Source organism: Perna viridis, chromosome 3, assembly GCF_037379345.1.
Source record: "Perna viridis isolate PV_CMFRI_1.1 ecotype Kerala chromosome 3, ASM3737934v1, whole genome shotgun sequence".
Lineage (NCBI taxonomy): Eukaryota > Metazoa > Mollusca > Bivalvia > Mytilida > Mytilidae > Perna > Perna viridis.
The window spans coordinates 35,379,422-35,393,175 of NC_142447.1; the positions used below are offsets into that span (position 1 = coordinate 35,379,422).

The 13,754-nt window shown below is 30.5% G+C and overlaps 1 protein-coding gene across 1 annotated transcript; it reads left to right on the top strand.

Annotated features, from left to right (window-relative positions):
- The first annotated feature begins 114 nt into the window (after positions 1 to 114).
- LOC148622032 (mitochondrial import inner membrane translocase subunit TIM44-like) lies at positions 115 to 13,509 on the top strand. Its single transcript, XM_088571518.1, has 15 exons — positions 115 to 201; positions 2,459 to 2,596; positions 2,920 to 3,009; positions 3,176 to 3,253; positions 3,933 to 4,001; positions 4,486 to 4,635; positions 5,021 to 5,090; positions 5,633 to 5,702; positions 5,998 to 6,083; positions 6,899 to 6,991; positions 7,334 to 7,458; positions 8,881 to 8,931; positions 10,034 to 10,123; positions 12,435 to 12,545; positions 13,270 to 13,509. Exons 1-15 carry the CDS (start codon positions 139 to 141, stop codon positions 13,387 to 13,389), a joined length of 1,404 nt encoding a protein of 467 aa, XP_088427644.1. The 5' UTR covers positions 115 to 138; the 3' UTR covers positions 13,390 to 13,509.
- Positions 13,510 to 13,754: the final 245 nt, after the last annotated feature.

A 13,754-nucleotide genomic window follows, 5' to 3' on the forward strand; every position in this document is an offset into this window, starting at 1 on the left:
CATTTCATTGAAAATCTGACCATTCACTGAATTAATTTGGGAATTCACTGGAGGTCATATACCCTGCTTCACGTGATTTCACCATCACAGGATTAACTACAGGGTGGAACAAGTTCGCCCATTTCACCGGAAGTAAATATGGCCACTTTCAACCATGCTTTCCGAATCTATCAAAAATCTAATTTACTGAAAGTTGATAAGGTAATGGTAAAAATAAGTGATTGTAGAAAATCCCTGTAGTCAAAGTCAATTTATGTGTTTTCCATTCTTCGAAAAGTATATACCGAATTGAAATAAATCCATTTCTTCGTTTTGCCCTTGGGGAACTTGATCTTTCGTCAGTAATTTACATCTTGGATAACCTGACCTTTTTAAAAATTAAACTTCTAAGATGGACACATAATATGCACTAAAATGAAACCTTAAAAACTTCCGTAGAAACATACTCCCCTATTAGTCTTGGAGTTGGACAGGTCAGGTCAAAATGATTAAAGGTTTCATTGTGTTATCATGCCATGATATCACATTATCAGGGGTTTTGGAGTAACTCTGAGTGCTGGAAGCCCCTTTTTTACCATCTTTCAGAAGTTTTTTACCTATATTATATCAAATCCTTAATTTTCATTAGACTATTTTTGACTTCAGGATATGATATTAACGTTTTATAAATCTTGTCCTATTGGTCAAATTGATGAAAATTCTACCAGCCCATATTGAAATATAGGTTGTTCTTTAGTAAATGCATGTTAAAAAATGAAAACCAGGCAAGTATAACATAATTTTTACTTGTCCGATGGTAGTTACACTTGTCCTGGGAAATATGACAACTTTTAACACCATTCCCAGGACTTCTCTGCCATTTACTTCTTCCAGAACATAATATGAGATAGGTAAAACCTGAACTCTTGAAGGAACATTGATTGATTCCACCTTTCATTTTGTAAGCCCTGTTGTATTATTCTAATACCTTCCAATATGGTTTGATGTGTCCTAATACATGCTTAAATTGTTGGCATTTATAAAGTATAGTTGATTACGTCATTTGTAAATATTTAGGCACTATCATGCTGTTGACTGTTAAGGCCATCCCTATCTTGGAAAAAACTATGATTTGATATATATTAAATGATCAAATGATTTCCAAGACTGGTTTGGTTCTCAATTGCATATACAAAGTATATGAAAATAAAATTGCCATGTTCCAACTTTAAGTTCCTGAATGAAGGTACAAACTCTCCATGGGCCCCGGTTTATGATTGAGGGAAAATACTGTAGTGACTGAATAGATCTATTTTTAAAATGAGGATTCATTATAAATGTAGGTTAGTCATTGACATATTTTGTGCATTATAAAACTAGTACATTTTATAGTGATGTTATTTGCTGTTTTTGAGACATACATTTGTACATGTACAGTTGTATTATACATGTACATGTAGCTACATGTACAATGTACATAAGACCAATTAAAAATACACAACTCTGTATATATTGTATTGCATTTCTTACTGAAAATTACAACCTCTGTCATGATGTAAATTTGATGATGCCATTGTAATGTCAATTTCTCTAAGTGTTTAATCCTATAACATTTACCTTTATTTTATCAGAGAAGGTTGGTTATGTCTCTCATTTTATTCTTGAGAATATATATTTCATATTCCCAGAAAGATGGAAATTACAGTCTTTTAACAACTTCTATTTTTAATGTACCAGCAGACTATAGATTTAGTCCTGATAACCCAGAATCTACATTTTGTATTTGTAAAGACTTGTCTGGGTAAATTAGAGTAAGAAGTTTTGATTTTCTGCATCATTTTTTACAAAATCAACTTTTGAGTGAAACTTTTCACAAATCCTTCTATAGACTTGAGGCAAAGTCAAACATAATTGTGGCTGCCTTTGTGTCATTTGGAAAGAATTGTTCTCCTTAAGAGGAAATACTGCAAAGAGGGTAGTGTTATTATAACTATAATATACATGTAGTAAGTTGTACATGTATGCCAAACATGAAGAAATTGTACCAAAAATGGTACAGCTTGGCAAGTCTTTAGCTGAATAAGTTCAATCTCAACTCTCAAGTTTATTATTCAAGCTTTAGTGGTAGTTTTCATAGTCTGTGAAGTACTGTGATAGCCTAAAGCCTCTGTCTAATTATGAAATTACCTCAGACTACTGCATGCATTTGGTCTTATATATATGACTTGTCATTTTGAATGTGTTATTTTGTGTTTATAAGCCTCACATATGGAATTAAATTATTGTAAAGTAAATTGTAGGGTGAAGATCAGGTAGAATCTATATTCTCATTTAAATCTTAAAACTTCTCCAGACTACAAGCACTTGTTCTCATTTAGGAAGAAAAAATCGTTTTGATAAGAGCATGAATTTTGAATTAAAAAGTTATAGATATTTTCAAGGTAAATATTTCGGTCATGGTATTTTGCATCTTTTTCAGGTTTTAAGATGTTGCATGTGTCAAAACAGTAGTTACAGATACAAAGAAACTCCTTCAGTTTCATCATATTCTAGACCATATTCACTCCTGAATAATTCTACCTTACAGAATGACAAACTTAATCTTCAGTTTACTCCAGTAAGTATCCTATTAGTAATACTGCTATTTTGCATATGAAGATCTGTTTGATATTATATATTATATTAATTTGCATTATTTAATTTGTCTTAGATGATAACACTGTAATGATGATGATAATGTATTTTGAATGCAATTTCTAATTTCTAATGTGTGTTAGTTCAATTTAATTCAATTTATAATTTTCGTTAATGAGTGAACAAGATGATAGATTTAAATTTGCAATTGATTTGTACTCATTACATGTTATATTTAAGTATGGATATGCTCTCCGGAAAATTATTCTTAAAATAGTCTCATGATTACTTCTTCTTATTTTTTAGATTAGAAATTATTCTGGTGGAGGGAAAGGATTTTTTAAAGATTTGTATGATAATATGAAACAAGAATTTGAAAAGAACAAAGAAATCAAGGTGTGTATGTGATGAATGAGTCTTCAAGTTTAAAACATTTGACAATCTATAATTATAACCTATTATAAATGAATATGAATATGATCATGTTTGATATACTTTCTTGTCTCTTTGTTATATAAGATGTATTTGAAAAGTCATATTTTTATTGGTCTTGGCATTTTAGGAAAATTTGAAAAAGTTTAGAGAGGAAAAGGAAAGGCTAGAACAATCAGAAGCACTGAAACAAGCTAGGAAGAAATTTGTAAGTTAAAAGTCAATAAATATGGTGTATTTTCCTAGAATTGATAATATCATCTTTTTACCTGTGTCACTAACAGTGAAAGTTGATGTAGTAGCTGATAAACTCTTGTGGGTCTTAGGGTCGTGTAATCTGTAACTAAAAAAATGAACCAACATTATTCAAACTTAGTGCAGTGTAGAGATATGTACATGTAAGATGTGCACCTCCTCTAATGGACTAATTTGACAAATATTAGCATGATTTTTAACATGTTGGTCTTGGAAATTTGTATGTGCTATCGTAAGTACATGTACATACTTTATGTTATTTTTTGTCCAAACAATATTATTTTAACTTACTTTGTGTTTATGCATACATTGGAGGTATTTATGTGCTGACAAATATATGTCAGGGACCAGACATGTTGTCGGTCTTGTGTACATAAAAGTATAATCTATCCAATTTTTTTCAGTTTGGTGGTAAATTCAGTTATGTGATCAGTTACATATCAAAGCATTATAATCAGAATTTATAGTTTTGTGTTACGTAATGAACAGTGTGCAGAATGTAAATATACCTATATTACAAAACCTAGGGAAAAAAACTCTCATAAAATTAGATATATCTATCTTAACGGTGAAATTTTGTTACATTATGGAATTTTTAAATTTTCTTCATTGCTAATTGTTTCCCTTTATAGGAAAATATAGAAAAAGAAACTTCAGGTTTGAAAGAAGGCTTTAAAGGTGTGAAAGAAAAAGTATCTGAGGTAAGTTTGTTCCTAAATAGAACTTAAATGTACATGCCAGATCTTTATTTTCTTATATTACAGAAAGCAGTATAGCCGTTTGAATTAGAGTGATACCAATTTCAATACAAGTCTAGCTAGACTTTTCTGAAGGAGAGGTGGTTTCTCCAATAATAATAAAACCTTGGATATGAAAAGGAAAGAAAATACTTGATGAAAAATTTATCACTATGAAATGGTCATGTGCAAACTTAATCACTTGATGAGAAAATGTAAGCATATTTGCCATTCTTTTCACATCCAAAAAGACTGTATACAGATTGCATATTGTGAAAGGGTAATTGTTGGTTGGGTGCCAATTTATGTGGTTTGTAAATTTTCCATTCAATTTTATGATGGAGTTGTCTACTCAGTTAATTCAAGAATCTCTGAACGAACTTTTTTCCTTTAACAATAGAAATTAATATCCTAAAAAAAGTATCATCATCATATCTTCATATTATAGACATTTGAAGAAGTACAGAAATCAGACTTTGGAAAAAAGGCTGGTGAATTTACAGAAGAACTGGGTAAATCTGCTGGTAAAGCTGCAGAGAAAATATCACAGTCTACTCAACAAATATCTAAAACAGCTCCTTATAAAACTATATCTCAGGTAAAGATGTTATGTCTGTAAAACCGACCTGTCCTAACAAAATATCACATTCTATTCAACAAATCTCTAAAACAGCTCCCTATAAATCTACTGGTATTTCTCAGGTAAAGATGTGATGTGTATAAAACAGAACTTTACACAGGGAATTAAGAATGACTTGAAAAACAAACTATTTAATGTATAACATTTAACAAGTAACTTGATGTTTTCTGTGATGTTCTTAAATCATTTTATGATAAATATCACATAGGACTGGTTTTTATAACGATGTTTGAATAATGCATGTATGAGAAACCATAAAAATTATTTTTATACTTTCAAGGGTTTCAATCTTCCAAGATACATGTACCCTACACTTATTATTATGGTATTCTTTGACTTTCAGGGTGTAAAAGCTGTAAAAGAGGAATTTGATGAAACAACTTTATCAAGAGCTACACATTATAGACCACCAGGTAAAAATAATCTTATTTTACATTTTTTTTCTGTTATTTAATTAGTTTGAATTAGTTTCAATATATTATCAAAACTTTGATTTTTTTTCTAAATTGTGTGTAACTATACATAGAAAACAAATCTAAGGTGAGCTGAGCCTTTTATAATGACTTAAGTTGTATGTAGGGAATTTACTGTATGGTGGATTACTTTGGTAGGTGTAAAATTTGGCAATTTTGAAGCAAAAATGTATCCAAATAAATTTGGCATTTCTAATATGTTTGTGATTGATGAGTAGTGCACTAAATACTTAAGCCCAGGGTAAATATTTTCAGAACTTATTTATTTTTTTTCTTTTTTTGACAGATGGCTAAAATATACCAAAATCAGTACCCAGTAAAAATTATCCACTATACAGTATATTCACGATGACTACAACTTCACGATTTCAGCCATGAAAACCTTTTAAATCAGAACATCTGACAAAAAAAGCTTTAAAAATGAATGGAAATTGGTTATTAAAAGATGAATATATCAGTTTAATTCTGATTTTTTTTTTCAGCAAAACTAAGAATGAGATCAGAATTTGCCATGTCAGGTTCTAAGGAAAACAGACATGTAGAAGCTAATGAGTAAGACGATTATATTTAAGTCATGTTAAAAACACATTGTTGTGTACCAAACTTGAAAGATAATTTCAACCACATGGTAGGCATTAAATTCACTGGAAAGTAAGTGTTGTGAGAACGGAAATTGCAGAACCCTACAAATACTAGATATATTAAGGAACTTCTGCTCAAATCCCTCTTATTCTGAAAAAAAGACTTTTTTTCTATTGAGTTTAAATATTCATAAATTATAATGCAACGAAAAGTAAAAAATACTTTACAGCTCAAGATAATAATGACTTGGCAATATGCTTTGCAGGGATGCTACAGGCATGGTATTACATAAAGATTCGAAGTGGTACCAAAGCTGGCAGAATTTTAAAGATAATAACCCTTATATGAATAGTAAGTGCTCGTTGTCGTTGTTCCTCTGTTTGATTGGTAAATCCATCTATTGATATATCCATGTATGCACAACTTTCCTAAAATTTCTCAGAGAATTAGGATATTAAGCAATTTATGAAGGTTGGAGATTATATGCATTTTTGTATGAAGCAAATCTAATTAGTGTTGGATGCCTTTAAAGGGAGATAACCTAACAATGGTTTTGTGTCAGGTTTAAAGAAACTAAAATCACTCTGAAATTTTTCAGGGGTTTTGTGTCATGTAGCAGTGTACAATTTAAGTTGGATACTTGCAAGAGGAGTCAACTTATTTACTCAGGGTTTACATGTTAACTGTATTTAAATGTTTGTTTGAATAAAAAGAAATTCTTTATCAAATGGGTCATCATTCCTTTTGAATCATGATTAGATATAGTTTCAATACTTTACTTCCTTAATATTCAGACTGGCATTCACAGTTGTAGAAAGCTGTGTCAGTTGGAACATTTTACGGCAATAAGCTCGGATCTTTATGTTCAGGTTTTAGATGCATATTTCAGGCATCAGCTGCATGCTATGAAACTACTAGTACTCATAAATATTAAAAAGTTATCAAAAATTAGATTTGTATGGTAGATACACTAAAAAACATTAGTTGCAGTGAATAAGTGCAGGAAATATATAAGGTATCACATAAATGACTGTTCAACAAGATAGTTGCAAACCTCAAAATTGATATATGCTACATATAACTTCATCAATACAGTTATTTTCATCAGTGTTTGGTGTGGATTAATAAAAACTGAGCTATTGATAAATGCATGTTATTACTTTCAGAAATGTTTGATTTAAAAATGAAGTACGATGAAAGTGACCATTTATTTGTAAGAGGAACACGATTTTTCACCGATAAATTAGGATCTTTATTTGGTAAGATTTATTACAATTAGATTTAACTTTTCTTATTTATTGCACCAGTGTTTAAGCAGTCTAATATGTTGGATTTGAAGTTAATTTATCATAAAGCTTTTTTTCTCAACATGGTCTTTTCTCCAAATAATGCATGGCATTAGACACTTTATTTAATTCATAACAATAACCCCCCAAAAAGCTAGCTTATTTGTAAAATAAAACTCATAGAAAAACATTTTTTTTTGTCAGAATTTATGGCAGAACTCTGTATAACTTATATTTCAAATTTTTCCTATTATTGAATACTATTTCTTTTCCTGATTTTTGTTGTTCATTGTTTTTTATTTGTTTTTATTATAGGTGGTGTGTTTAGTAAAACAGAAATGTCAGATGTATTAACTGAAATATGTAAAGTGGAACCAACATTTGAAAAAGAAGTTTTTCTTAAAATGTGTGAAAAGGAAATTATTCCTAATGTTCTTGAGGTAGGTAGACTGAGTTATGTTAAGGTGTACTTCTATACAATTTGTATCTGTGACTTGAGGTAAGTAGATTGAGTTATGGTAAGATGTACTTCTATACAATTTGTAGCTGTAAATTTTTTTTACTTGACATGATATATAGCAGTCTTGAGGATGCTTCTCTAACAGTTGCCCTAGGTCTGTAGTCCATGCCAGCTTTTAAGTGGTGTGTGTGATTATTGTTAGTTTTGTGCCACTATTATTAAAGGGGAAGACCACCTTTGCATTAAGTTAGGCTCTTATGATAAATCATACCCACGTAAACAAAATAATTAACCTTTAATGCAAAATGCGCTTTTATAAAATGCTCAAGGCTATGCAAAGTTCGAAATCCTTGAAATAATAGTGGATAGCCATCTTGCAGAACTCTCCTATCTGAAGGAAGATCATAGCCAGATTCTATTGATTTTTACCGATGGCTTCTGATTAGCTCGTGATGTCACTAAGTCGGTTTGATACTGATACAAGTACTGCAAATAATTTGTAAACAAAGAATATTCCGTAAGTATTTCTACAATCATGTTTATCTAATCACCAAAACACGATGACTTGTCAAGCTTACGATTGCACGAATGATAAAAAGAGAAATGTTCTATAAGTTTTTTTTACCAGCAACACGAACATTCTTCGGAAGTAGCCATAAGATTTTCCTTACAATTACTAGTCATCTGGCTGCAAATCCAGTTGTTCGTCAATGTTGTCTGACATTTGCTTACATGTTGTGCCTCAATCTCTTCTTCTATTAATTTTGGGTTGAAATTATAGGGGAAAAGTCCCAAATTTGTGATTTCTTTGGACATCGTAATCAATTACTTATTTACTTTCACTTTACAAACCGACTTCGTGATGTCACAGTTCAACTGATCATGGTGGCACCCATAGGCGTGGGAAATTCAAATTTCCTAACTATAAATCTTGATTAATTAAGAAAAGGAAATCATTTTGTTTCAATTTAATATTCATGAATATTTAACAGATTAGTTTTGATATTTATGACTTGTATAATTCTCCTTTAATTATAGGAGTAAAAAAAAGAGCTTTGAATGTTGAAAGTTTTTACTTGTTATGTATGAGGTTTAAACCTCTGATCTGTCATGTCTTGCCAGACAGGAAAATTAAGCTTATTATTTTCAGGAGTATAGGTATTTTCTTTTCTTATATTGGTTTTGTTTACTTTTTGTAACTGAACAGCACTCTTTCATCCTCATGATTTTGTATTTATTTGTATGTATTACATGTATTATATTTGTTTGCTTTGCTTGTTGGATTTTCAATGGTTTTTAGTGTGACTTTAAAGTAAAAGTTTATAAATATTAACAGTAATTTATATTTTCATTACAAAAATTAAGATGGATAGCCCACTGACATTATCATTATATTTTTCAGGCTATAGTAAGAGGAGATTTAGATGTACTAAAAGACTGGTGCTATGAAGCAGTGAGTTTCATATAATTACACTATTATGTATTTTGCATATTTAGACTTCAATCCTTATTTTTATCTCTAGATTAATATACTATATTTATACTTCATATAAAGTTGTACATTTTTCATTGGTTTTCAGAGATAAATTATTCAGGTATACCAACTGCTCCAACTGATATTTTTTCTTATCTTTTTTTTTTTTTCGTTGTCTGCTTTTTCAAGAAATGATATCAGACCATAATTTGCTAAAAATAATGGGAAATAAATGTATATTTTTGTACTACGTAAATACTAATCTAAAATAACACGCACATACTGTATGCACACGAAGAATGCAGGAAGTAAAAATATTTCATATAAATCTTTTTGAAAAATTACAATTTTTAGAGAACGCTTATGTTAAGTAAAAAACAATTACAATCACAGTCAAACTGAATAATTAGTTATCATAAAAACTTAACACAAGAAGTAAGCTGCTTTATGTAGTACATTAATACAAGTTGATCGTGATAACATTCACATCTTATTATCTTGTCCAAATGAATTATGCAGACTGTTAAGTTCAGAAGTGTGGTTGGATCAATTTATCTTACTTGTATGTGAAAATAGGGTTGCGGTAATAGTATAGTTGAAAAAGGGGAGGTGATTAGTAATGTTTCTTCATGAGTTGTGGTAATGTACTGCGCCCATAAGTTTTACCTTTATTAGTAGGGCTTCAGTTTTTCTCATTTATTAACACCAAAATTATTTTTAAGAGGTTGAGTTCAGGAAAGTTTTTGTTATTCTCTAAAACAGCAGGATGAACAAATATAAGAAATAAGTGTTTAAGAATAAAAGATTATTAGCATACTCCTCAAAAGTTTGTTTCAGAAATCCTAAATGTTCAAATTAATTAGTGAATGAAATGAACAATGCTTTTAAATTTTCCCAGTTGCATGTATTGAAAATACTTATAGTAGTATACTTGAATAACTTGATATCTAGTTTAAAATTAACCTAAAAAATATATAATGTATTGAAAAAGCACTACAGAATTCTGTTACAATAAACTAACTACTTATTTTCTGTTCATAGTAATTAATTTTTATTGTAACAATCGTTGATTTTTTTCTAGCCATTCAACACATTGGCGACTCCTATTAAAGAAGCAAAGAAAGCTAAATATGTTCTAGCCTCTAGAGTATTAGATATCAACAATTTAGATGTAAGTTTTGTATAGAAAAAATAACAGATACGGTGCAACACAACAAATGCACCTCATATAATCGTATAATATTTATGAAAATAGTAAATAGTTACAGTGATCACCAAAAGGTCTTCAGTAAGTGTAAACACACCTTCAACTAAGCTGTGAAAGGCCCAACAATAAAAGTAATAAAATCCGCAGTAACGACATGAAGACACATTGATGACCAATATTGTCAAACACTATTGACATAAGGGCGAAATCATTCATTTTGCCTGTAAGAATTGGCATCAGTGTACATTATATATGGTATAATTTGTAATAATGACACACATGAATTGCCAGTAAATTCATTTGAACTTTCATGTTTCTTGTTTAGATAAGTATTTGTTATGCTATATTACCTTCCTTATTGTCTCTGTGAATGTGAATGTCCTGGTATGTGAACATGCATAATTTCAGAATGAATCAAGTCATTATTTAAAAAGATCAGTGGGAAAGTTGATATATATGTGCACTTATTCATTGTGTTGATATTCTAATTATACCCCACACAAAGAAGTTGCTGTGGGTATAATGTTTTTGACCCCTCTGTCAGTCCATCTTCAATTTTCCTGACTTTTTATGAAACACTTGCAGATATTGACATGATTTTTGGTATATAAGTTCACCATAATAATTTACAGGTCAAGTATACGGTTTGAACCACACGAATGATTTTTACAGAAATTATGGACCGTGAAGTTAGCAAAATTTACAGAAATAACCATTTTCCAGACTTTTTTTCAAAACTCTTACGGATTATAACATGATTATTGGTATGTAAGTTCACCATGATAAGTTTCAGGTCAGGTGTACATTTTGTTCCACTATGATATTTACTTTGGATTTATTAAAACTCAAAGAAATCACACTCTGGAGTTTGAAACTATCATTCTGAGTAACAGAATTTAGTTGGAAGATGAAGAAAAAATCATTTTCAAAAATCTTTTTTAAATGTTATTTTGTTGCAATCTTTTCTAATGCCCGAAAAAACACTCTTAATTCCTTTTTTATCGGGATCCTTCGACATGTATTTCTCTTACAAACAAATTTACACTGAGTATCCAACATGGGGACGTTTTGGGTATGTGAGCATGCTCACTGGGATTCTTTATTAGATAAAAAAATTCCTACTCATTGTCCTATTGTCTTATGTGCATATATGTCATGCTCAACTCACAAGGATTTGTTATATAAGGAAAAAAACATACCTGATGTATTTTGTTATCAGTTCCTTATGAAAGCAAAGGCATGTTGGTAGGTCAGAAATATGTTGAAATTTATAAAAAAAAAATGGCAAGGTATAATGTGAAATTGTGTGTCCGTCCATCAGTGCCGTGTTTTCTAGATGATAACTTTTGAAACTTTGTACAGCTTTTTAATAAGGACCATTAAATACAAGTTAAGTTCAATTTTCAGCATTCTAGTTAGGCCATTTTGCCATCCCCTTTTTAGCTCACCTGGCCAGAATTAAGAGTTAGGAGTTACACCCTCTGAAATTATATTTTTTGCATTTTTAGCATGTGCAACTTTGAACGTGCTTAGGGTATCCCACACAAAATGACCATTGGGATTTTTGATCTGTGAAAAAAAATTGCTGCTGTTACTAAAAATAGAATATGGGAGTCTGAAGGCATTTTTTTGCAATTAACTCAAAAAACCATTGCCTATAGCAAAATTCTGGCAGGAGGCTTTATTGCTCTGCATCATGAAATATGCCATTGTTGAAATGTTCAAAACGAATCGTCAACTGATGTAGGAGTTGTGATCCTTGAAACAGCTTTTTTGCACTTTCCTTATTTACAACTTTGAAAATCTCAAAAACCATTGGACGTAATTAAATAAAAATTTGCATATTTGTTCCTTAGGGTATGCTACTTAAAATGACTGTTGGGATTTTTGATTTGTGAATATATATATATAGCTGCCTGTACATATGGAACAGAGGAGTTGGAAGACAGCTTTTAAAAATAATTCAAAAACTGTTGCCTTAAGCAAAATTCTGGTTCAGGTCATAAAAATGCTATTAAAAGCATTTCCTGCATTTGACAGTTCTTCAAATAAGCAAATAGTTAACCAGGGGAGCAATTCAGGCTCTCTTGTGCCTCAAGTTTCTCCATGACGTGGCAGGGTATCAGGTGGCTTATTTTTTATAGGTGTTACAGCTTCAAGCTCTTTATTAACATTGATTGTTACCTAGACGTAAAACACCATACAGTATACATGCACTAAGTCAAGGATGTTGGCCTTGTGTTATTTGTCCCTAACAAGAAGTGTATATTTGTAGCTAGCAGCTGGTAAAATGATGGAACAGGGACCAGTATTAATTATAACCTTCCAGTCACAACAGATCATGGTTGTCAAAGATATGAAAGATAAAGTTGTTGAAGGTGACCCTGTAAGTATACTTACCATAGGCATTTACATGCCATCATTATTGTAGCCCATTGGAAGTCTGTGTGTTGACATGTCATATGATAATTGATTAACGTTATCAGTAGATGTTTTCATGGGACTCTTTCTTTCAATTCCCATTGCATCCTATTTTACATTTCACAATCATCAGATTTAAAAGTTAGTGAAGGAAGGGAATGGTGTATTATATGCATTTGTCCCTTAGTAATTACAGCTAGTTGAAATAGACCAGTTCCAATTTCAATACAAATTTAGGAAGGCTAGTGAGTAATTCTGATCTCTCTCTGTGTATAAATCTGTCCAACATTATTCCAATGTTTCCCATTTTACTACCATACAACACCTGTGTGATCTGTTGGACACTGTTTTTTAAGTTTGAATAGCTGTCAATTTTGATGGGGGTGGCAAATTCAAAGGTTAAGGTCACCATAATTTACAGCTATTCAAAATTAAAAGACAGTGTCCAAAAGATCACACTGGTGTTCTCTGGTAGTTAAGTAGAACACATTAGTATAATGTAGGGCAGATTTCTACCTACAGAGCTATCTAAATTACTCACCAGCCTACCTAAATTTATATTGAAACTGAAACTGGTCTATTTCAACTAGCTGTAATGCTATCCAAAACATAAGCACTTGTTAGAGATATTAGAAGTTAGAAGTTTATTGTCACTGTATAAATTTTGTGATGTGTTTATTATTTTGCAGGATAAAATAATGAAAGTTACATATGTATGGGCATTGTGTAGAGACTTAGAAGAACTTAATCCAAGGGCTGCTTGGAAACTTTTAGACATTTCTGCTAGTACTGGAGAATTGTTTTTGTAGTATTTATTGAGAATAGAACATTTTTTAAATAACTGTGATTTTATTGATGTGTATATATATGTATATAGATTGTTAATGATAAAAAGTGTTCTTAAAGAATGGAATTAAATTTATGAATTATTTCTTGTGTTTATTCTTGACAAGCTAGTTTTTGTTTCTAAGTTCATAAATCATCAAGATTATATAGTTGAAGATATTAATTAATCTTTAAAATCAACATTGTGAAGCATAACCATATCATTTGGCTTAACCTTTATCACGTACCATTTTGATCTTCCAGATTTTTCACCCTTCAGTTTACCATAACTAACTTTCTCTGTACAAAATGATATTTTTTTTAAAAACAAACATAAAAAATCATATAA

What these genes read in the sequence shown, in the direction of transcription:
- LOC148622032 (XM_088571518.1), top strand. Translation starts at nt 139, where the DNA reads ATGGCCACTTTCAACCATGCTTTCCGAATCTATCAAAAATCTAATTTA. An exon ending in TACACATTATAGACCACCAG is followed by an intron (nt 5,091 to 5,632) that starts GTAAAAATAATC and finishes TTTTTTTTTCAG; the next exon opens with CAAAACTAAGAATGAGATCA. An exon ending in AAGACTGGTGCTATGAAGCA is followed by an intron (nt 8,932 to 10,033) that starts GTGAGTTTCATA and finishes ATTTTTTTCTAG; the next exon opens with CCATTCAACACATTGGCGAC.